Below are 26,544 nucleotides of genomic sequence, written 5' to 3'. Positions count from 1 at the left end.
TGATGTTTTTGCCGTCCTTCCTACGGGATTCGGCAAAAGTTGTCGCACTTATGAAGGATCCAGTTAAAGAAGCAACTGAAATGGGTATCACAGCGATGCAACTCGGTGTGCATGACGAGATGGATATAATTAGCGGCCGTTGCCAGCTTCTTTTCGGAAGCCCGGAATCGTGAAGGGACATGCTAGGCTCGGATATTTTTCAAGCAAACGTAATGGGTATCGTCGTGGATGAAGTTCAACTAATGTACAAATGGTAAGAGATAGTCTTACTGTATGACTTAATGTGATATAAATGAAATGTTGTAAACATAGTAGGTGTTGATGTACGTTCGCTAACTCAGACTTGTAGTGTGTGTCATTGTAACGAAATAACTAGCAGTTCGGTCAAGCTGCAAATACGTCATTTCAACATACGTCTCACACCCCGTTGCTCTGATTGGTCGTAGGTCTATCCAATTGAGTGCAGAGGCATTTTTCGGTTGAGACACGCCTCATAATTATAGCTCAATGGAGCGGTATCATACTCAAATTCTGACTAGAATTGAGTATGACAACGTCAGGCTACCTCTCAGACATATTGTGTCAGAAACCCGGTAACGATTGCAGTTTTGTTCTCCTTCCGAAAACCTGAGATCTCTTACACTTAGTATTTTTGTCTTGTTTTCAGTAGAAATATCAATAAATTCTTGAATCAAGATGATTTTCTTGATGAGCAAAAAAATAAGTCTAGTTTTTAGACAAAAAAATATACAATTTAAGTGAATTTTTGATTAAAACAAGCAAAAATATCTGCAAATGGGGTGAGAAAAAAAATAAGATTTCTTTTTTCTTAAACACTTAATTTAAGCAATATTTTCTCACACCATTGGCAGATATTTTTGCTTGTTTTGATCACAAACTCACTGAAATTTTATATTTTTTGTCTAAAAACTGACCTTACTTTCTAAAAACTAGATTTTTGCTCATCAAGAAAATACATCTTGATTTAAGAATTTTTAGATATTTCTACTGAAAACAAGACAAAAATACTAAGTAAGAAAGTCAGATGTTCAGGAACATTTTTTTTGTATTTTTGTCTTGTTTTCAGTAAAAATATCTAAAAAATTTTAAATTAAGATGCTTTTTCTTGATGAGCAAAAATCTAGTTTTTAGACAAAAATTTCCAATTTAAGTGATTTTGTGCATAAAACAAGCAAAAAAATCTGCCAATTTCTCTTGAATTTCGAGATTTTTTTGATTACCCCATTGGCAGATTTTTTTTTGCTGTTTTATGCACAAAATCACTTACATTTGGTATTTTTGGTCTAAAAACTAGACGTATTTTCTTGGGTCATTTTGCTCATCAAGAAAAAGCATCTTAATTTAAGAATTTTTAGATATTTTACTGAAAACAAGACAAAAATACAAAGAACATTTTTTCTTGAAAATCATTTTTTGCCGTGTACAACTGGTTTTGTGGTCCAGGGTCACATATGTTGTGTTGTATGCTTATGGTGTGTTTTCTTTTACATATGTAATGAATTTCATTGTAATCATTGACTTAATGTGCTGCTGTTTTTTACAGCATGGTGCTTTGGCACTGTTCGGTTGAGCTGTGTTGTAGGTAGTAATCGACCGATATATCGGCCGGCCGATACATCGTGCCGATTTTAGCAGGTTTTAGGTGTATCGGCATCGGCCGATTCGCGGCTTGCGTTCGCCGATAGTTTTTCCCTGGCATTAATTACAGACAGGCGCCCACAGGCAGCTCTGTGTTGCTGGAGGCTGCCTGCAGCCCGTGCATTGCCCCTCCCCCCACTAGCAGAGCTGAGCTCTCCAAGCTTGCGCTGATAAGTTTTAAACTTCAAAGCATCTTTTAACTGTTTGACTGAAATATTGCCATATACTTTGAAAGTGTAAACACGTTGCTCTATATGTGCGTGCAACCATAGCTAAGAAAGTTTGGTGGTCCTAATGGAAAACGCGAATGCCTATAAAACTGATTGCCATTGTATTTAGGGAGCTTCAAATAGCTTTTAGGCTAACCGTATGCATACGGCAGCTGTTACGAACACTGGTCATAGGATTATATAATGCTGACGTTGTTCCGTGATTTCGTGGTATTTATAGGAGTTTTATTCAGCGACCACCAGTCTGACGTTTGGACGCGACGCGTGCTTATAATGCCGCAAGCGAACGCAGGTCATGTGATCAGCCGAACAGCTGATGGACAGGGTGGGTTTTTAATTCTCATCTCCATAAATATATGTAGTAGTAAAAGGCTTAAAATCAATATCCATTGCTGATAGTTTCTCGTCATTGTGGAGAGCGCGGTCCATGGTTGCATACGTTTATGGTTGTTAAAGGAACAGTATGTAGGATTGTGGCCAAAACTGGTATTGCAATCACAAAACTTGTGGCTAAAACCGGTACTGCAACCACACAACTGATGGCCAATACACAAAATGACAACATAAACATCTGTTGAGGGCTGCAACTCCACTTTTTAAATGACAAAATAATGGCCAGACCACTGTTGTGAGTGATATAAGTATTTGAAATGAAAATTATTTCTTAATGTCTAGTGACATGTCAGGGCCATTTTATGATTAATTGATATAAATTTCTTACATACTGTTCCTTTAACGCGGAGTTTCGCGGAATTTTCGTCAGCGAAAATAAGAAATTCGACCCAAAGCACTTAGTTCCAAACAGTTCACACATGACTTTTATGTGACCGGAGAAGTGTTTTTTTGTAAGTTTTGTCAACATTTCCGTTCACTGGGAGCGCAAAGATACATGCCCTCTCTCATCCATGTCTCACTGCACTAGTGATGGTCAACCCGGATCTTTTTAAGGATTCGGGTTATTCTGAGTCACTCACTAATATGATCCGGGTTGTGCGAGTCACTCGAGTCACTTGAGTCACTTCCAATTCCAATCGCTAAATCATACTAATGCCAACCAAGCAACTCAGATCACGCATGAGCTACGAGTCTACGACTCCTCTGCTCGCAAAAAACGGATGGGGAACTCGTAAAAAACATGCATGTCCGTGGTAACATTATCAATAACATACTTGTAAAAGTTCGGTGTGTTTAGTTTAATTTCATAATGACAAATATATCAACACCACGTTTAGAAGATGTCAGGCTTTGTTGACTTGGATGTGAGAGGAACGTGTCCTGTTTCAGATTGACTTAAAAGATCCACGATAGGTTTCGGTTAATGCAGCCACACAGTCCCTCATCCACGCAAGAACATGATCTTGTGATTGAGTCCCAGACAGAGACGCCCACTCCTGCACGGGTCCTGTGAGTGAACCACTCGCGTCACTCTGAGTGACTCAGTCAACAAGAGGAGCTGTGTATGTCCGTCGGTGGCGGATCTTTCCAGCAGCACTGCTGCAGCAGTCCTCGGTTTTAAAATGTTTAAACATTTGCAGCTTCTACCCAAAACATTGTGCCAGTCAAATATTGCAACAGATTAGCCTACATGAGTCAGTGGGTTAATAACACGAGCAAGGCTCATTTTTCCTACAGGATTCAAGCTCTATGAGTTGAGTCACTCTCTGTGTGAATCCCCGAGCCGCCGACCAACTCATTGTCGCGCGCACGCATCCCTTTGTACTCAGACTCGGAGCTGCAGGAAATTACGATCCGGAATAGCAGCTTTTTGCTCACTCGGTACCCCCAGTTGACATTTGGAGATGTAAATTAACTTGTTGTTGCAAGTTATAGAACCTATGGCAGCTTATGTAGAGTTATTTTTTGTAATTCTATTGTAAACATTTGAAGAGCTTTGTGTTTTATACAATTTCTCATTCTTAATGCAAAATCTTAGAGGACTCAACTGACTCGGGTTAATGGTCACTAGGACTCATGGTTCTCGAGTCATTTTAGGGATCAGGTTAAATGATCCGAGTTTCGAGTGACTCGCTCATCACTACACTGCACCTCTCCCATGTGCACGCGCTCTACTATCTGACCGAAGTCCGTACACAAATCCTCATGTATTTGTTCAGTTTTATGCGTTTTAAGCGAGCTGAGGCAAACTAACTATCCCTCGCATTTATTATAGGGCACTAGGGTGTGTGAGGTACAGAAGTGGGGCAATTGGCATGTTATTCAGAATTCTTAAGTTGTTTTTTGATCAGTATTGCTGTTTACATTTTCCTTGTCTTCTTATTAACCCTTGTGTGGTGTTCGGGTCTGTGGGACCCGTTTTTAATGTTTACTTAAAGAAAAAATATGCAATTAATTGTTGTTTCAACCTCAGATTCATTGGCCTTGGCTCATTTTCTATAAAGAACATAAAAATAAACAACTTTATAATTACTGTACACTGTACACCCCCCTACACATTTATATTACATATGTGGTGTTCGGGTCCACTGGACCCGGGGGTAATAAGAGAGTGAAAATTGAATGTGCTATGTAACTTCACTTTGTTTTTCTCTTATCTGGGACTCCTGTGGGTGCATGAGTGTGTTTGTATATATGTCTGTACATATGTGATGGATGCATGGCAGAGTTTTGTCCTTCTGCACTTGCTGTAACAGCGCAAAGATACAACATGTTATATATCAAGCATGAACACTTGACTGCCCCCACTGTCCCAAAAACTTTACCTTTTGTCTAAAAGGAACAATTCAACATTTTACTATTATATTCCTTACAAAATATAACCATGATTGTATTTAGTAAAAGTGTAGTAATCATGGTAAATTGGTGTATTGATTACCATTCCTTGCCTGAACACATGAGTTTACCACAAAACCTATGGTGTGTGTGTGTGTGTTTGTGTGTGTATGAATGTGTGAGAAAGAGTGAGAAATAGAGAAAGTATTATTTCATATCCAAGCATTTTCATCATTTTAGGTTGTAGCCAAAAGCAACATATTGTACTGCAGTGTGTGTGGACATAAGATAGACAGGAAGACACAGTATACGTCTATAAAACACAAGAAATGCACATGCAACACAGCTACACAGTAAAAATCTGCTTCTTATGTGTTGTGTAGGCTGACATGAACAGGTTATGTGTTCAGTGTAGATAATGTGTTATAATACCGCATCTTTTCAGATGAGGCTTGTGCTGTGTAGACGGACACAAATGTGTACAATTTCAAACTAAGTTCAAATAATTAAATGTCAAAGTGATGAAAAACTTATATGAGATGAAAAAGTGATGAAAATACTTATTTTATATAAACATCTGGGGGAGAATAGAACTTTCTTCTCTTATTTCATATTATCACAAAAACGAATGGCACTTTAATCTATAAATAGTCCTGTACCAGTGGTAAATGACAAATATTAACCATAAATTTTGTCTATATTACTTGCAATAAGGCTAAAGTAATCATCTGTAAACAGTTATGCATAAATTAGTATGACTGCATTGGTTTAAGATACGAATAATACAGTGGGTCCACTAAACCCACAAACATTGTCTAAGTAACAGAAATATGAACACCACACGAGGGTTAAAGACATTTGCTCTACAAGAGATTAAGTTAAGTGCACTAAAACTTAGACCTAAGCATTAAATAGGTTGTAAATAGTTGGTTACTTTCATGGATAAAGTAAAGTGTTCCCCTTGTTATGCTGCTTGGTTGCTGCTATTGTGTGCAATGGTGTAATTATTATTTTATTTATGTATTTTAAGCAGCACTGAATTTTCTTACTTGTTCTACCTTACCTTTTATTACTATTTGTTAAATATAGTTCAGTAAATGTTCCTTTTTTAAATTAAGAGTTGTAACATTTGGTTTTATCATTGTGTCATTTTTATGATATAAACTGAATGAGAAAAAGCAGTATCGGCTCCAAATATCGGCTAAAGAAAATCGGCAGCCTGTATCGGTCATCGGCTAAGGCTGATGGAAAAAAATCGGTATCGGCATCGGCACAAAAAAAATCCATATCGGTCGATCCCTAGTTGTAGGGACTGTTACATGTGCAGTCGACATTGTTGAGGGTTTTATACTGGGTATTTTTGTTTTGTTGACCGGTCTACACTATGCCCATTTTTAATGACCGTTATTCAATATTTTTCCCGTCCCACTGTAATGTTTTTTTCATCTGATCTTTTGTCCCCACCACTTTTCAACACAAACTGACGCCCCTGCCTGCGCAGCACTGAAGCCAATTAATTTCAATGGCACCTGCTGGTAAATCGATGAAATTACTGTTTCTCTTTACATTTTCAGACATTTTATGAATATAGTCAACAGTGATATTTTATGAACTCTGCTGTAGGTAATGATTATCGTTAATAATAACTAGCAAAATTTTTATATTTTAATCAGTTGTGTATAATGTGTGAATAATATAGATTAAATGGTTTAATATTTTATTACTGGTGGCCATCTACTTTAATATATACTTTTAATAAATCATATCTTTTTTTTTATCTATTACGAGTAACACTAGGGGGCAACAGCGAGAAGCTAAAGGCCTCATAAGAAAGTCACACTGCTTCACAATGCTGCTATGTTTTTCATTGTGTTTGGTAAGCAATACGAGTGATGTATCCTCGAAAATCATGTATAAATATTAACATTTAATGTGTTCTATAAATATAATTAAATATGAATTTAGTTTGTTTCTGTTATGTTTCACTGTTACAAATAACCGTGTTGGCGATCTTTTTTGTGATTTTAATATAGTAAAAGTGTAGGAATATGTTTTTAGCAGATTGATAGCCATTTATATATCCATATTTTTGCTACAAAAATAAAAGATAAACTGTGTTGCTGTAATTTTTATAGATAACCACAGTTATCTTTGGGTCACCATTAACTGTGTATCTTTATTAACTGATTTACTGTATTTCCATCACTTCCTAGTAAAAAAAGTTATACACATAGTAAGTATAGTAATCAATTTACATTACAAGCTAATATTTACCTTAAATAGCTGAAAACTTATGCAAACAGATTGACAGCCCAGCTTGGTTTGGAACTGTAGAACGTTACATGAGATCAAAGCGTGTCGTAACTCTCTCTTTATTTGACTCTGGTTCTAACTATACAAAGCTTAATGCAAATGGGTGAAGTGTCCCTTTAAGGTTGGGTGGTACCAACAAGGATTAGACCTAAATCTGGTTTAAATCAAGGCTTATTTAATCATTCTGTTGCACCAAACTTTACACCTGTTTAAAAACAAGCAGGGTTACATTTAAACTGTCATTTTGATCCAAATTTTTTATTTTACAATAAAACTAAATTATATTTAATCCTGTTGCTCCATTACTTTAAACTCTGTTTTAAATCTCAGGTACCCGTGGAGTCATAAAAAAATTATTGAATAAAATTTTCCCATATTTGGGACTTAAAAGGTATTTAATTTCACCTCAAAGTCTTGAATTTTTCACATAGGTCTTAATTTTTCAAATGATCAATAGATTTATATGCTTTTTATTCAGACACAAAACTCGCGTGCACGAACAAAATGCGGGAAAGCATTCTCACGTGTTCACAAAACACTATTCGCGCCCAGAAAAGAAAAACGTCCTCCTGAGAGCACACCTCTGCTCAGAGCGCACAAACGCAGTCAAGCGAGCAAAGGCTGGGATGAGCGGCCACTCAACTCTCTCTATGCGCTCGCAGCTGCACAACATGCGCTTGCTTGATCAAGATGACTTGGGACTGTGTGGGGGCGGGACAAGACGGGTGTCCTCGCACCTGTGATCGGTTGTTTGATTTAATCAGTGACACACACAATCTTCTGTTCCACAATCCGTCTCTAGTAAATCTAGATAGAGAAGGTAATTTATGTTACACAATAGTCTTGTGTGATCCATGCAACAATAAGCTGCAAACAATAACGAAAAATTTTCAGCTATTATATATTATCATCTTGCAATATATACTAAAGGCTACATATTAACATTTTCACACTAAGTCAGCATTAGAAAACTTAACTACGATCCTGAAAAGATTAACAGATTAACATCTCTTGTCTTTTTAGGGTCAAAATAGCATTACATTTTAATTTGTTGTTTTGTTTGAGTATCCCAATAAGGTTTTTTTTTAACCACCATAATATGGTTAATTTTATTTGTCAGTAGTGTTCTGGTTCAGAGCATTACTGATGAGTGTTATCATCTTAACTATATTAAACAGCAAAAAAATTAATACCTTACCACTTGTAAATAGTAATTATTCGAGGTATATGCTGTTATCTAAAATTATTTATTCTACTCGAATGGGTGAGATGTAGGTATTAAATTGCATTTGAAGTGGTATTAAAAAGGTCTTTAAAAAAGGTCTTTATTTGTATGATACGGCTGCAAATAAGTATTTGAACACCTGTCTATCAGCTAGAATTCTGACCCTCAAAGACCTGTTAGTCTGCCTTTAAAATGTCCACCTTCACTCCTAATAATAATCCTAAATTAGATGCACCTTTTGAGGTCATTAGGAGCATAAAGCCACCTGTCCACCCCATACAATCAGTAAGAATCCAACTACTAACATGGCCAAGACCAAAGAGCTGTCCAAAGACAATGAAGACAAAATTGTACACCTCCATAGGGCTGGAAAGAGCTACGGGGAAATTGCCAAGCAGCTTGATGAAAAAAAGTCCACTGTTGGAGCAATCATTAGAAAATTGAAGAAGCTAAACATGACTGTCAATCTCCCTCGGACTGTGGCTCCATGCAAGATCTCACCTCTTGGGGTCTCAATGATCCTAAGAAAGGTGAGAAATCAGCCCAGAACTACACGGGAGGAGCTGGTCAATGACCTGAAAAGAGCTGGGACCACCTTTTCCAAGGTTACTGTTGGTAATACACTAAGGCGTCATGGTTTGAAATCATGCATGGCACGGAAGGTTCCCCGGCTTATACCAGCACATGTCCAGGCCCGTCTTACGTTTGACAATGACCATTTGGATGATCCAGAGGTCATGGGAGAAAGTCATGTGGTCAGATGAGACCAAAATAGAACTTTTTGGTCATAATTCCACTAAACATTTGATTAAAGGGGACAGAGAATGAAAAACCATTTTACCTTGTCTTTGTTGAATAATGGTAGTCTACCCACATTCACAAACATACAAAAAGTTCTAGATATGCTAAACATCTCAGTCTCATAGAAATTACTCTTTTAGAAATGTCAGCCAGAAAACAGCCCAATCTGAAAAACTGATGCTTATGACTTCACAGGCATCTAACTGCCCCTCCACTTTAAAAATTTTTTTGAGTGGCAACAAAGTCAGCCAATCCGTAATGAGATTGCAAGTTAAGCCAGTAGAGGGAGCCAAATAGATGCAAAACCACTTATTTAAAATCCCTCACCCTAATAGAGCTATCTCAGAGAGGTTTTTAGGAAGCTTCTAAGGCATTACAGACCCAAACAAAAAATATTTTGTCTACATGTCACATCACAGAACAAGGATAAATACCCTGTTCAATCATTCTATGTGACCTTTAACTACTTGTTGTTCTGTTTGGTTATGTACATACTATGCAGAGTTTTTGTAAATGCGGTTGTCACTACCTGCATTTTGCGGATTTAATTCGGTTGTAGAATGCAGTTGACAGTCCCATGAATTACTGTACTGTGTGTGTACAGAACAGGGTTAAGCATTAAAAGGTGTAGTAACAACCGAATAATATGCAGTGTGTACGGGACCATCGTAAACTTACTAATCGCAGGATTCCCCATTGTCTGATTTTCACCATCGTTCTTTAAAAAGTTTTTGACCTTCGCCTCTTTGTCCACTGGCTTCAGCTGAGATGTTTTCTCTGCAGACCTCTTAATGCCTACGATGTAACGCCACATTTCTTGAAGGTGTGGCTCCTCTAAAAGTGTGCGGGTCAAAAGTGTGCAAAATCACCTGCATTTGGCTTGTTGGAAGGTGCTAATTTGCATCCGTGGGTTGTAACTGTGATTTGTTTAGCGGATTGTTGAGGCATTAGGGGGTTGGGTCTTTAACTCCAGCTGTGAATCACATTAATATTCATTACCATTCTCCCTCCCTTGCATATTGCCTTTACATAAGAAAAAGTTTTTCTTACAAAAGTTACTTTTTTGTTGAAAAACATATATAAGTCGCAGTGGACTATACATCGCATTTATTTAGAAAATTATTTCACAAAATCCAAGCCGAAGAACAGACATTTAATCTGGAAATGCTAGTTATTCAGAACAGAATAGGTGTCCAGACGTTAACGTAATACAAACAGTATTTCGTAATTACATGATACACAATAGCATACATACCTGGAAGGCTAAATAGGCTAAATGAACAGAACAAGCCAACGCGAATCAAGTTTGCAGGCTCGTCATTCCACATCACTATATTCAAGGAATTACATAAATACAGGAGCAGCATATAGCGGACTCTCACGGCAGTAGACGGTAATGTTGTCTCTTGGTTCATATATGTCAAAATTAATTCATACTTACTTAAAAGTCGCACCTGACTATAAGTCGCAGGACCAGCCAAACTATGTAAAATATGTAATGTGTTCCTTGGCCTTATTTCAGCTAATTTTTTATTTTTACTAACCACACATTAAACATAATTTACTTAAAAATACAAACATATACACACGTTACGCACGTGTTATCTCAGCACAGTTTGTATGATATAAGCCCTTAATATGTTTAAAGCAACTGAAAAAAGAACAAATGTAAGAGCATGTCAAACTTCTGCCAGTTTCCCAAAAATTGACCGTGGCTCATGTGGTGATTGTATTGTTGGCTGGGTGTAGGAGCAATGTTTTCTCTGTAGCTCATGTTTCAATTTCATTTCATGTTCATCAGGTGTGCGATCATCTTACACTAGTCAGCACAGTCAGATAGGTGCTGAAATGAGATCCACCATTTCCCCTGACCGTCATATAGGACCCATCTATGAGGACCGTATCTTTCGTGGGCCCCTCTATCGGAGCCCCAGCCATGCAGCTGGAGATCAGAACCACAACATTGCTGTCTACAGGTCATCCTTTGGTAAGCACCCACAGAAACAGTCTTCCTAATTATACTCCATTTGACCATGTGAAAAAGATAGATGTCAAGAGACAGAATACATGTGTATTCATGTAAAGCAATTTGTCACAGTTTTTTTATTCCCTGTCTCATGAAAATTTAAAGTGTTTCCAATTAGGTGTGCTGTATACATTATATGTTTAGCCAACAGTCATGAGTGTGACTTTTCAGGGCCAACACTAGGTGTTTCCTGACCATTTCAGACAAGCGTCTGTTTTTTAAAAGGACCCGGAACCACACAGAATTCTTAAAGGAACAGTATGTAGGATTGTGGCCAAAACTGGTATTGCAATCACAAAACTTGTGGCTAAAACTGGTACTGCAATCACACAACTGGTGGCCAATACACAAAATGACAACATAAACATCAGTTGAGGGCTGCAACTCCACTTTTTAAATGACAATATCCTGGCCAGACCACTGTTGTCAGTGATATAAGTATTTGAAATGAAAATGATTTCTTAATGTCTAGTGACATATCAGGGCCATTTTATGATTAATTGATATAAATTTCTTACATACTGTTCCTTTAAGTTTCGATTCTTAAAGCGGTTCCGATGAGATGCAGAGGAGCTGTCACTTTAAATAGCCGTGTCTTACCTCATGAATATTACTTTGAGCCACTGTTACGTCACACAACCAAATTAAAGGACAAGTTCGGTATTTTAGACTTAAAGCCCTGTTTTCAGATTGTTTATGGTGAAATAGAATGTTTTTGACTGAAATTTCGACATTTGCGGCTGCCCTGAGAATTTTCGCGTGTTTGTGTTTCAGCTCAGACCTCTACAATGGGTTTAATGGTGCACTGGAACAATCCTTCCTAAAATGCATTAAACTTTTGTTTACAAAGACGTGAAACTCACCGAGTGGTCAGGGGTGTTCACTGGTATGCTCACACAAAAATCGCTCCAAAAGACGCATTCCAACAGGTTTTATCGTAGTTTTTACCAACTCCATTGACTTGTATTAGATGTCCTGTGAGGTACGGTATTACTCCGCGCCGGGAACTTTGTTTCTATTCTTGCAATTGGCAAAGGCGGATTAGCGCCACCACCTGGGCTGGAGTGTCTATTATTCAAGCTCTAACGGAAGAATGTACGGGTGTGAGGTGTTTGGAAAAATAGGTCCACAAGTTAACAACGAATGCTAAAACAGCTGTTGGAAAGGATCTTTTGCAGCGATTTTTGTGTGAGCATATCAGTGAACACCCCTGACCACTCGGTGAGTTTCACGTCTTTGTAAACAAAAGTTTAATGCATTTTAGGAAGGATTGTTCCAGTGCACCATTAAACCCATTGTAGAGATCTGAGCTGAAACACAAACACGCGAAAATTCTCAGGGCAGCCGCAAATGTCGAATTTTCAGTCAAAACCATTCTATTTCACCATAAACAATCTGAAAACAGGGCTTTAAGTCTAAAATTCCGAACTTGTCCTTTAACGCAGCTTACCACAGAAAACACTTGCACTGCTAATACGCTTTGAATGGTGTTAAACATGTCTAAAAGAAAGTGTGGATTCTAGGGATGCTGACGGTACAGTGCAACCCGCAGTGGTCTGCACGTCACAAACTATTTAAAATTTAAAGTACAGTCTCATCCAGCTAGATGTCTTCAAGTTTGTGTGAACTCGACTCGAACACCTACTGAAATGGCTAAGATCATATGCTCAATTTCACATTATTAACACATTATTAACAAATTAACATTTGCTCGACATTTCGCGTCTAAAACCGTGCGGAAAACATAACTGTGCTGCTTTCATCCTCTTCAAAGCGTTTGGGTGCTCCAGAGCATCTACCGTTGCTATGTAACCTAAGCATTGCCTGACGTTGTGACGAGCACCAAAAGAAATTAGCGTCTATGAACACCCACGTTTGTTAAGAAACGTAAACGAGGATCAAATACATTTTTAGATTTCAAAATATATGTAAAGGCTACTGTACTAAGTATGTACATAACTAAGTAATATGACAAAACACTTGCTCCAGCATATATGAAACTCAAATGCTAGTGTTTGAGATGTTTGAGAACTAACTACTGCTCCTAGCATGTCCACTTCACCAGGTAGGAAACCTTACGAGTACATCTTCGACAGGAATAATGATATAGTGACTGAAAATATTAATTCACTTTAGATTTAAAATATTTTGACGGTGATTAATAAACACAAATGGAATTGTTTACGTATTGTGCATTATTTTTCTAATATTTATTTTATTATATGGAATCGGAACCGACAATCGTTAGGCAGAACTGGAAACTGAACCAGAAAATTTATTACGATACCCAACTCTTGTGGTAATTGTGCTACCTTGGCAAAAAAAAGGTTTTTGGTTCGCTTTCCATGGATCACACAGTGATAAAAAGGTATAGTTGGATGCACAGTTTTTCAATATTTTACTATGTTCTTACCTCAGCTTAGACAAATTAATACATATCTATCTTTTTTTAATTCGTGCACTTCATCTTTGCACAGTGCGTTGTGAATGTGTTAGCATTTTAGCATTTAGTGAGTGTAAAATAGTTCAATAAATTATGGAAAGCATATGCTTAATAATTGTTATCATTATAAAGGCATCCTTGGAAATTTGTTGTAATGTGTAAGCTGTTATTATCACGTGTGTCACTCTCTTTTTTAAAACTAAACAAAATCACAGCAAAAGCAATATTGCAGGTGCAAAACTTTCTGTAACAACTTAATAAACAAGAACCAGCTAAAAAAATTTGGTTGAAACCCCTCTAAACCAGCCTGATACATCAACTAAACCAGCTAAAACCAAGCTGGGAGACTTGTGCTAGCTTAAGCCTTTTTAAGCAAGGTAAATTAGCAAAAGTCATAGTCTGCCATAATATCTGGTCTTTGGTTGTTGGGTTTAGGTGTGGGTAACCTGCAGCGAAGCTCCAGTCAACGCAGTAACATGACATACCAAAGAAGTAACTATGATCTAAACACCATCTACACAGAACCATATCGACTGGCACCAAACCGGCCATCTGACTCCAGCTATACACGGAAGCCTATCGTCATGGATGATGATACCCCACACTCACCCTCAATAGACAGCATACAAAAGGACCCAAGGTAGAGTATGTATGCAGCTAGTGTTAATTTGCTAGAGTTAAGTGCATTATCACTAAAGCCTGATTTATACTTCTGCGTCAGACCAATGTTGGGCCAAGCACTTGCAGTTCACATAAAATTGACACACGTAATTGCATTTCGGAAGGTTGCACGCTGTAGCTACGCATTCCTACTCACAGCTGGTGGCATAGCTCCGACACAGAATTAAAAATCAGGCTTAACCCCCACTGTGGCAACATGGTGTTATGGTGCATTGCTTGAAGTTAAGAGGAGAAGACTGACTATATATTGTGAATACGTGAAATGTAACAATATATGAAAGTTAAACGGTTATAAACAAAAGAAGTTTAAGAGCTCTACATGTGTTGATTATTTGCATTGCATTAATTATATGTGTGCGCGTGCGTGTGTGTATATATATATATATATATATATATATATTTATATATATATATATATATATATATATATATATATATATATATATATATATATTAAAAGTAAAACAATACATAAAAGGTAAAAATACGGGTAAAAGTTTGTAAACATGTAAACAATTGCAAAAGTTTTTATTGCAGGAAATATGCAATATTAGTTAATGCCATTGAAGGCAAGTGATTTGCGTGAATGAATTAATATAAAGTTATTGTGGACGCTAATAATAGCTATTGTTACAGTTAATGTTATAGTTATCGTCAAAGTTTGAACTGTCCTTGCTGTGCGTGATCTCACATTGATCCACCCTGTACACTGTAAAAGCACTTAATATTATTTTGTATTTAGGTGGATATGTCATAGGGGCTCTGTTTACACAAACTATGGAAATTTACACACTGTGAAGAAAGCGTTAGCGCAAGATAAAGAGTGTTTTATAAGTGTGGTTTATTTTTGCAAATAAAGCTTGCTCCTTTCTGCCCCAGTTGATGGCAAGGACAGCTGTCCAAAATTGAGTGTGAGAGGTCATTGTGTTCTGCACATCATATTTTTTGTAAGCGTTAAAATTTCTCTAAAGATGCTGAAGAAGAGATCCATTTTTTCATAGGTACGATAAAACACAATAAGCTGAGTTCAGATGAAAGTTTCCATAAGATGATGTATTTGTTTTTTGTAGAGAGTTTGCGTGGCGTGACCCAGAGTTGCCAGAGGTTATTCGCATGCTACAGCATCAGTTCCCATCTGTGCAGGCCAATGCAGCGGCATACTTGCAACACCTGTGCTACAGAGACATCCACATCAAGGAAGAGGTACACAACATAGTCAGTACTGTCCCATCTCAAAACCAAGTAAATGAATAGCACCCTAACAGAAATGAAACCTCATAAATGACCAATCTGAAATGGTCTCCAAGTGTTTTCACACTGGGCTTGTTTGCTGTGTTCCTGGCCTGAGTGCGAATGTTCCCGCAGTGTTGGTCACTTGCTTTATCTCACGTCATCAGCAAACATGCACCTACAAGAGGATGTAAAACACAACATGACTCAGCATATTTTTTGTTTTTAATATGTTGGTGTTGTCATGCACAGCAGAGAGAGCGACAGGAGCAAACATGCACCTACAAGAGGATGTAAAACACAACATGACTCAGCATATTTTTTGTTTTTAATATGTTGGTGTTGTCATGCACAGCAGAGAGAGCGACAGCTGCACATATGTGTTTTGAAATGCGAATTCAGTTCTCATGATTATTGTGGGTTGTGGAAATGAATGATCAACGTCATTGGCTAAAACATGCACAGGTTATTTTGCTTCCTGGACGAGTCCGCACCCGAATCTGAAGGTACTTTCACGGTCACACTAACCACGCAACAGTTTCATTGCAACCAAGCTCAGGCCACTTCCTTTCGGTACACTGCAAAAAATGACTTTCTTACCTTGTATTTTTTGTTTTCAGTACAAATATCTAAAAATTCTTAAATCAAGATGCCCTTTCTTAATGAGCAAAATGAACTAAGAAAATAAGTCTAGCTTTAAGACCAAAAATATTATATTTAAGTGAATTTGTGCTTAAAATGGAAGCAGAATTTTTGTAAATGTAAAGGAAGTGTAAAAACATGAATCAGACAATAGGTGCTCTTGAAAACAAGACAAAAATACTATGTAAGAGAGTCTATTTTTGCAGTGTAGTCTCTGGCTCCGCATGACAGCTTTCACTTTACAAGTTTTTCATACAAACTAAGCCCGGTTTCACACTAAACTGCCAGTGTGAAAACACCATCAAAGACTAAAAATTTGAATCCTCAGTTAATTTTAAGAGATCAAATCATGAAACACAAGGTTCTGATGTTTGAGTTTCTAACCCTCCAAAGCTCCCAGCAAAGCATACCTTTATTAAAGCATTCTGTTTGTAGTTTTAGAAAAAAAAATATTTTAGTTTTAAACTAGAAAATGCACTTCCGGAGGAACCGGAAAAGTGTGCTTGCTCTGGTGCGGTCACTAACGTGATTTGTGAAATGTAAAATTTTAGAATGTTTTTTTTATCTTGTGCATCCTCGCATTGGAGTCCCAAGTTCATGTACAAAGTTTGGTTTCAATACGTGAAAGCATTCTTGAGACACACACACACAGAAATTTATACAGGCTTGTAACCAGGGGTGTTTCCAGCATTGACATCCGGGGCTTAGCCCAGACCATTTTATGTAAATACAGGAATACCTAGCCTAAATCACCCGCTCTAGCTAGCCTAGAACTAATTATAACGGCTGTGCAGCACATGTTCAGTGTTTTCTTATGAAAAATTTTTAGAATTGTAATTTAAATAATTTTAATTTTTGGGTGAACAATCCCTTTAAAGTGCCATATTTTAACACACTAGTTTTGTACATAATATACCAAAAATTCTTCTTTAGTACTTAAGATAATCTTAAAAACATAGGTGTCCTTATCTGTGTTATTTTTAGATGTCATGAATATGAACAGAAATGCATTTAACATACTATCTCGCATTTCAAAAATGTATACCAGTTGAAGTAAACTTGTACTAATCTTTCATACAAAGGTGGGTTCAAATTTATTACAAGTGGTACCTAAATACATTTTTAAATTGCATTATAGCATATTTCATATGATTGTACTTAAGAACAAAAAAATGTAGGCATTAAGTACAACATTAGTAGATGAATATAGAGCACTTTAAGTAGATTATGGAATTGTACTTTTTTAACTTGAGCTTACTGTACACATACAGTATTGCAGAACATTTAATAATGAAATAATACAGTGCTCTACGCTAACCTTTTTCCCAAGAAGTACATGAGCTCATAAATGAAAAAATTTAGGAGCACACAAAGTAATAAAGGATCACAGTGAAAAAAGTTTATTAAACTGTTCAATTCATACGGATATTCTATTCCCGCGCTATATGCAGATTTAATGTAGGCCAGAGTTCATAAGAGCCATATAACACTCACTGAGAATTTAACTTAGACGCTGTTTACACTTGGCATTAACATGCGTTTTCATTGATTGGATCACAAGTGGATGACGTTAATGCCAGGTGTAAAGGGTGTTCAAAACGTTTTGAGCTCGTCCACTTTCGACCACTTTCAACCACATCCAGAGGTAGTCGAAACCACTTTCGATCGGATCGCTTTGGAGTTGCGGAACGCATATGTGGTTGAATGTGTTCGAACAGCCCTACGCGACCGCCTGCTCTCCGCCCATTTATATAATCTGAGGTGTTAAACACAAGTTTTACGTCTTTTTTTACTTCTGGCGTGAACATACGGTGAACAGCGCTATTTTTAACCTTTCATTGATAAAACTAAACCGTCTGATCTCCGTAGTTTCGCTTTGAAAGCGTGTGAAAGTTGCGCGATCCTATTTCATCAATTGCGCTGAAAATTCAGAGAAAGCTCTTACATACACACATACAAAACTCTGTGCAGCATGTTTACTTGCTACACAACAGTGGACTCCGACTTAATATTAGTTTGCGTCCATATAAACTCATAATTACTCCCGCTCGGGTTGAATGACAGCAGGGAGACTCGCCCACCATCTCACAGACCGTCCCCTTACAGTATTCAGGAGAGAAGCAGTCGAAAGTGGACAAAAGATACGGATTTAAATACCAGGTGTAAACGTAATGTGTCCCTCTCGTCCACTTGTGATCCGATCGATGAAAACACATCTTAATACCAAGTGTAAACAGCCCCTTATTTACTCACTTAAGTACACATAACTAAAAGTTTATAATATAGAACATAACATTGTTTTATGCAGTTTTTTGTCAAAGCAAATTATTTCACTGCCTCTATTTAAAGTACAACAGCCATCTTAATAACTGGTAAACATTAGGCTAGCTTCTAATAAGAGAAATTATACTTTTAGATTTCGCAAGAGGTGTATGTTTATAATCAGGTGTATGTTTGTCAGCGCGATACCTATACAGTGGTGTAGGTGCTGGGCTGTGAGCGATGGGCGATTAACTGTTACTCGTTTAAGTTGCATTCTTGTGTGAGAACAATGACTCGCATAATATTTGAGCCTTTGTCTGCTTTGAACTTCGGAGAAACGCCAGTATCATTTTTCTAGTTCACAAAAATCGTTTCAGTGCGTTTCCTTTATTAAGACATCTAATGTCATTGTGGATAAGCAAGTGATCATTGAGCCGACGTATCAGACAACAACTGTCAGAAAAGGTGGTGTTGTAAGCTGGAAATACAATAAATGAAGTTTATAACAGCAATAGAGTCCGTGGTCTCTTAACTCACCACTGTCAGTCTTCGCATCTTAACGCGGGCGGACCAAAGGGCGAATACACATTAAGGGGTGACTCACGCTCTGCATCTCATGCAGTATGAAACAGATGCATGCGCATCAAGATTGCGACCCCGTCCTCTTGCATGCTTTCCATGTGATATCAATGGTATGTTTCGCTGTTGTTCAGTGTAATGAGAACAGCCCGTCACTCACGCACTGTGCTCCTAAATTATTTTACAAGTTCGCACATAACTATTTTAGGCGCAAATGCGAGTGAAATACTCCCACTGTAGAGCCCCGCAATAATGAAATGCATCTCTATTACATTAATTTCAGGAAGCCTCTAGTTCTTTCCTAAAGCTGATTGAAGTGGGCCCAGGTCATTACATTTCATTACAACGCCTCTGCTTGTAACAACTGTTTCTCTGAAATTTACGATAAAAGAAAATATTTCACTCAGTGATTGACAGCATAGTGCAATCGATCGTGTTCCCGTTCAACAGTAGCTAAGCATACGATTTAGATATATAGAATTTATCTTCTTATCTGAAGATTATGTAAATGGAATATACACAGTCTTCTGGCAAACTGTGTTTTTAAATGTGTCATAAATTTCTCAAAGTCATGACTGTTTAAATACACTTGGTGTCACATGCATGATTTAAGGTAAAGTGACACTTTTTCACGTGAATTCACAATCATTTAAACCATGCAGCTGTCATAGAGCCGACGCCAAACGATCACTGCTACGCGAATGAGGACGCGATACTGACGCGTGCAGATCCTAGGCGTCTTTACAAACTAATACGTTTACAATGTATTACATTGATGAAAAAGGGAATTAAACTTGTCATGCCATATATCACTGAAATAAAAGGGTTTAACGTTAGATGTCTGAATCATATCATTCCTACCTCTGTTGTGAAACTGCACGTTCTCCAGAGAGCTCGCGTTGATTTCAACGTTCAGAATATAACATCCATTTGCAGTTTTGTGCACAAACGTATATGAGAAATATTAATATTCCATCGGATTTAGTATCAAATAATACTCAATATATATAGTTTTTCAATAATCGCACAGTCAGTTTCTGTCTAGTCACGTGTGAAAGCACGTTTGAACGTAAAGGCTGCCCTCTAGTGGTGAACGCACATTGCATTTTTTCTTATTTACATAGGGTTCAATTGGATATTTTAAAGTGAAAATAACATAATATAGACATGTTACTGCAATGTTTTTTTTATCTTGGGCATCTTCACATTGGAGTCCCGAGTTCATATAAAAAATTTGGTTTAGATATGTTAAAGAGTTCCTGATATATGAACTACTTCCTGTTTGGCGACTACGCCACAGGTATCTTTTGGGCTGTGGTGGGCAAATGCTTCCGAAAATCAAAAATCCTTCTAGTAACTTTTGTGAGGCTTGGTCCAAGGATTGTTTACATCGAGTTTTGTGAAGTTGGATTAATTACTCCAATCCAAGATGGCGGCGCCAGTGTTTTCTCGTTTGTTTGCGTAGCTTATCTGTTTTTGTGTGGGTCGTGTGGGTAAAGGAGGGGGAGTAATCATATATGCTAAGGAGTCATTGGAATGCTGTTCAATTGATTCAATAACAAAGCCAAAATTCTTCGAACTATGTGCCATCAAATTAAATCTCCCCAATGGCGCTTCTATGACTGTGGTAGGATGCTACCGCCCACCTTCTGCTGCAGCTGGAGCAACTGCCCTGCTGTCTGACTTTTTGCATAAACTGCCTAACGAGTATATTGTCCTAGGAGACCTAAACTGGGACTGGCTTTCGACTTCATCAACGTTAAGAGACATATGTGATGCGTTACATTTGACGCAATTAATACAGTCACCCACACTCCTAAATTTAAAACGAATGGACAAATCTACATTAATCGATGTCATTCTGACTAATGCTCCACATAAGTACTCGGCTACTGGAGTTTTCTGTAATGATGTCAGTGATCATTGTATGGTTTTCTGTGTAAAAAATTGTAAATAAAACCAAGCCACGGTTTATTTTTAAACGAAATTACAAATGTTTTAATGAACAAGCCTTTCTTCATGAAATCTATCAGAGTGATTTAAACATAGTTTGTGAAATGGATGATGTTGAGTTGGCCTGGAACTATTTTAAAAATACTTTTTTAGCCGTAGTTGACAAACATGCCCCTATTAGAAGATATAGAGTGAGGGGCAGAGATAATTCTTGGTTTAATGATTCTATTGCAACAGCTATTAGAGAACGGAATGAAGCATGGATCAAAGCAAAAAGAAATAATGATGATAAATGTTGGTTAAATTATAGGGTATTAAGAAATAAATGCACAAAACTAATAAAAATTTCAAAAAGTGAATATTACTTAAATTTAATAAATTCAATTCAATTCAATTCAATTTTATTTATATAGAGCTTTTCACAATTGTTAATTGTTGCAAAGCAGCTTTACATGAGTAGATGTAAAGTAGAACACTGAAAATCAATACATAGTATAAGAAGTAGAATATAGCGGCTAAGGATAAACCGTGTTAGCGAGCGTATTAATAATGTAACGTACAGTAAAGTGCTAAGTTAAGCCAAAGTTGGCTGACTCTTTCTGGGACTAAAAAAACCCCTAGGAGAAAACCCAATGGGAAAAATCCTAGAAGGACAAAAAACCCTAGGGAGAAATTAGTATTTATATATATATATAGACACGGTAGGGATAGGAAGCGGGTAAGCGGATTAAACTGGTTCAGCCGGTGGTCGTTGGTCGCGCATGGGCTGGGCATCACGTTGAAGGACAGCCAGTAGATCAGTGGTGCGATGACCTTCACAGCAACTGGAACTGGGTCTGTTTGTCTCATTGTCCTCGGGGTCAAGGACGAGACAGGGAGACAAAAAGAGAATTCTATTAGCGTAGGGGCCTTTCGCATGTAATGCAAGTGTCATACATTATAGTGGTTTAATTCAGCTCGGTTCCAGACAGGCTAACTATTGCAGCAAGAGTAAATTACCCATATGAGGTATGTGAGTGCTTTGTTTTAGACAAAATAACTACTGAGGGAAAAGTACATTTACTGGACATTCTATGTGAATGCTTTGTTGAAGAATGTCTTAAGTTTAGATTTAAATTGCTCGACTGTGTCTGAGACTCGAACATTATTTGGTAAATCATTCCAGAGCTTAGGGGCCAAGTAGGAAAAGGATCTGCCACCTTTAGACACTTTTGATATTCTAGGGATAATTAAGTAACCAGAATTTTGTGATCGCAGTTTACGTGGTGGATTGTATTCTGATAGTAGTTCTTTAATATACGAGGGCGCTAGGCCATTTAAGGCTTTGTAGGTGATTAGTAATATTTTAAATTGTATGCGATATTTAACTGGTAGCCAGTTGTAAAGATGCCAGAATTGGACTAATGTGGTCATACTTTTTAGATCGAGTAAGCACTCTTGCGGCGGCATTTTGAACCAGCTGTAGCTTGTTTACCTGATTTGCATTGCATCCCCCGAGTAACGAGTTACAATAGTCTATTCTAGAGGTCATAAAAGCATGGATAAGCTTTTCTGCATCTGATGCAGACAGCATATGGGGTATTTTTGAGATATTTCTAAGATGGAAGAATGCTGTGCGGCAGACGTAGGAGATATGACTATCGAAAGATAGATTGCTGTCAAACATTACGCCTAAATTCTTAACTGTGGAAGATAGCACCACCGTGCAGCCATCTATGGGCAACGTGTCATCTGACATATTATGTTTGGAGCGATTTGGTTCAATAATAAGTATCTCAGTCTTATTGGAGTTTAGCATAAGAAAGTTATGTGCCATCCAGTCCCTAATATCACTAATGCAGTCTGTTAGCTTAGCAAACTAAGATGTGACGAGGATGTAAAGCTGGGTATCATCCGCATAGCAGTGAAAACTTATGTTATGTTTCCTGATAATGTCTTCTAGAGGTAACATATATAACGAGAATAGGATAGGGCCTAGAACTGATCCCTGAGGTACGCCATATTTAACGGGGGAGTGATATGACTCCTCCTCATTTACATAAACAAAGTGATATCGATTGGTTAGATACGATCTAAACCAGGCTAACGCCTGACCACTGATGCCAGCATAGTTTTCTAGTCTATAGAGTAGGATTCTGTGATCTATTGTGTCTAAGGCTGCACTAAGGTCTAGTAATATAAGGATTGAGATTTCACCACGGTCGGATGTTAATAGGAGGTCATTTGTAACTCTAAGCAGCGCTGTTTCTGTGCTATGGTGGCGCCTGAATCCTGATTGGAACTTTTTATATGTATTATTATTCGCTATGAATGTGCGTAGCTGGCTTGCCACTACTTTTTCTAATATTTTAGAAAGAAAAGGTATATTTGAGATTGGTCTTAAGTTATTAAGATCTCCCTGGTCAAGGTTTGGTTTTTTAATGAGCGGTCTAATAACTGCTAGTTTGAAAGCTGTTGGAACATATCCTAATTCTAGCGATGAGTTAAAGATATATATGTCGGACACTACATGAAATACCTCTTTAAGTAATTTTGTGGGAACGGGGTCTAATATACAGGACGATGATTTAGATGACGTTACTAATTTAGAGAGCTCTTCTATTGTAGTAGGTTTAAATGACTCAAGATGTTCGTATGATAATCTAGTGGTAAGTGTACTATTGGGTAGAGTGGTGGCTGCTTGCGTAGTTTCTATGTTTTCCCTAATAAACTTAATTTTGTTAGTAAAGAAGTTCATGAAGTCATTACTATTGTGTTGGTGTTTACTATTGGTTTCTGTTAGTTCTTTGTTTCTAGTCCGTTTGCAACTGTGCTAAAGAGGAAACAAGGGTTGTTATGATTTTCTTTAATAAGCGTACTGAGATAAGTAGATCTGCCGGTTTTAATAGCCTGTCTGTAGTGTTGAACACTCTCTTTCCATGCTGAACGCCATACCTCTAACTTTGTGTTTCGGTAGTTTCTTTCCATTTTTCTAGCTACTTTTTTAAGGGCTTGCAGTATGATGGTCATACCATGAAGCTGGCGTTTTTTCTTCGATTCTCTTTTGTCGAATGGGAGCAACGGCATCCATCGTGCTAGAGCAAACGTTGTTCAGGTTTTCTATTATAATCTCCAGATCTTTACGGTTATCTGCTACATGTTTCATTTGAGACAGGTCTGGAAGAGTGCTAATAAAGCTATCTTTAGTGGTGAAAATTATTGTTCTGGCTAATCTGTAGCATGTTGTAGACTGAGCGGTCCTATCTAGAAGTATCGTGTATGACACAAGGCAATGGTCTGAAACTGCATCGCTCTGGGGTGATATTTCGATGTCATTAATATTGAGTCCGAGTGACAGAATTAAGTCTAATGTGTGCTTACGAGTATGCATGGGCCCTGACACGTTTTGTTTAATATCGAGAGAATTTAGAACATCCATAAACGCACGTCCTAATGCATCTTTTGAGTTATCCTCATGGATATTAAAATCAAAAAGCTTTATCTACAGTGATTGTAAGCTCAGATAGGAAGTCTGCTATTTCTTTTAGAAAATCTGTGTGGTGGCCCGGAGGCCTATATATGGTAGCTAAAATGAACGAAAGCTGTTTGTTGTTACGATCAGTTATTTCCATATTTAACAGTATAATTTCAAACAAATTACATTTTAGTTCTGATTTATGGTTTACTTTGAACATTTTGTTGTATATTGTAGCTACACCACCTCCTCTCCCTTTTAGACGAGGAACGTGTTTATAATAATAGTCTTCTGGGGTGGATTTGTTTAAACTGATGTAATCGTCTGCTTTAAGTCAGGTCTCTGTCAAACAGAGTGCATCTAAGTTTTGGTCAGTAATTATTTAATTGATAATAGGTTATTTATTGGTAAGCAATCTAATGTTAAGAAGGCCGAATTTTAACATTTGAGTTTCATCTGTTAATGTATTGTGTTCTAATTTTATGTTAATAAGATTTGTACGAGACGAGGTAAACAGTGCTCTGTATTTATTTGTTCGAGGAACAGACACAGTCGAGATGTGTTGGTACTCTGGTAAAAAAGGCTCTATGTGCTGGGATATATGTGATCTTGACATGTCAAGGCAACTAACAGACTGATGGGTAAGCCGATCTGTCTGTTTCCTGACCTGGGCCCTGGATAGTCAGACAATATCAAAAGTAGGACTATTGGTCAGATTTCTAGAGAGTATAGCACTTCCTTCCGGAGATGGATGGAGGCCATCTCTCTTTAGCAGGTCAGGTCTTCCCCAGAAATGCTTCCAAGTGTCTATAAACCCTACATTATGCAGATGGCACCACTTTGACATCCAGCCATGAAGAGACACTAATCTACTGTAAGTTTCATCCCCCCGGTAGGCGGGGAGGGGACCAGAGCAAATTACATTGTCTGACATTGTTTTTGCAATTTCACACACTTCTTTAATAGTATCTTTGGTGATCTCCAACTGGCGGAGTCTGGTGTCATTCGTGCCGGCGTGAATAACAATCTTAGAAAACTTACGTTTAGCATTATAATAATAATAATAATAACTTTAATTTATATAGCGCCTTTCAAAAACCCAAGGACGCTTAACAAAACATGGAGAGGACCGGAGGGATCGTGCTTGATTGTATGGTTGTAGTAGATCACTGAGGTACTGAGGTGGAAGTCCATGGAGAGATTTGTACGTCAGAAGAAGGATTTTATAAGTGATCCGGGACTTAACTGGCAACCAGTGAAGCTTCTTCAGCATTGGAGTAATATGAAGTCCAAGTTTTGTGTGTGTAAGCATCCTAGCTGCAGGGTTCTGTACATACTGGAGTCTGTCAATAGCCTTACTAGGCAGCCCTAAAAGGATGCCATTACAATAATCAAGTCGTGAGGTGATGAAAGAATGAATGAGGGTCTCAGCGACAGAGTTGGAGAGATACTGTCGGAGTCTTGAGATGTTCCTTAGATGGTAAAAGGCAATTTTGGTAATGTTTTTGATGTGTTGCTGAAAAGAGAGAGTAGAGTCCATAATGACGCCCAGGTTGTGTACTTGCGAAGATGCTGAGATTGAGCAGCCATCCACATCCAGTGTGAAGTCATCAACTTTTTTAAGAAGTGACGAGGGAGCAAACACCATGAGTTCTGTTTTGTCTTTATTGAGTTTGAGAAGGTTATTGACAAGCCAGAGCTTTATATCCTTCAAGCAATTGAAAAGTGGCAAGGGTGGGAGAGAAGTGGAAAGCTTAGTACTGATGTAGAGCTGGGTATCATCAGCGTAGCAGTGAAAATGTAATCCATGTTTGCGGATGATCATCCCTAGAGGTCAACATGTAGATGTTGAATAATAATGGGCCAAGCACCGATCCCTGTGGCACGCCGTGTAGGCTGGCACTAGATCAGAGCAAATGCCTTTTAGGGTGGTGTATTGTTGCCTGTTGGTGAGATAGGATTCAAGCCAGCAATACGCAGTACCAGTAAGGCCAATGAGTTCAGAGAGGCGAGTAAGAAGAATGGAATGAGAGACTGTATCAAAGGCAGCAGATAGGTCCAGAAGTATTAAAATGCTGACAAGCCCAGAGTCAGCTGCCATTAGAAGGTCATTTGTGATTTTGATTAGAGCAGTTTCAGTGTTATGCTGTATCCTGAAACCAGATTGAAATGGCTCATAGAGGTTGTGCTGTAGCATATGATGGTCAAGTTGGGAAGCCACAGCCCTTTCCAGTAACTTAGACAGGAAAGGTAGGTTGGAGATTGGGCGGTAGTGGTTTGGATCATCTTAATTTAGGCCAGGTTTTTTAAGTGTTG

The 26,544-nt window shown here is 37.8% G+C and overlaps 1 protein-coding gene across 9 annotated transcripts in view; it reads left to right on the top strand.

Moving 5' to 3' along the window:
- Positions 1–26,544, top strand: part of LOC135758559 (plakophilin-4-like) — a 192,253-nt gene that overhangs the window by 89,680 nt on the left and 76,029 nt on the right. For 8 of the 9 annotated variants that reach the window (XM_065273096.1, XM_065273094.1, XM_065273095.1 and 5 more), the window contains 3 exons: positions 10,760–10,945; positions 13,863–14,067; positions 15,179–15,311. In XM_065273096.1, the coding sequence (XP_065129168.1) occupies positions 10,760–10,945; positions 13,863–14,067; positions 15,179–15,311 (524 nt within the window). The remainder of the gene's footprint in view (positions 1–10,759; positions 10,946–13,862; positions 14,068–15,178; positions 15,312–26,544) is intronic. The other variant, XM_065273093.1, reaches the window with a different exon arrangement.

Source organism: Paramisgurnus dabryanus, chromosome 15, assembly GCF_030506205.2.
Source record: "Paramisgurnus dabryanus chromosome 15, PD_genome_1.1, whole genome shotgun sequence".
In the NCBI taxonomy this organism is placed as follows: domain Eukaryota; kingdom Metazoa; phylum Chordata; class Actinopteri; order Cypriniformes; family Cobitidae; genus Paramisgurnus; species Paramisgurnus dabryanus.
The sequence above is the reverse complement of the archived record's forward strand: the minus strand, read 5'-3'. Positions and strand labels throughout refer to the sequence as shown.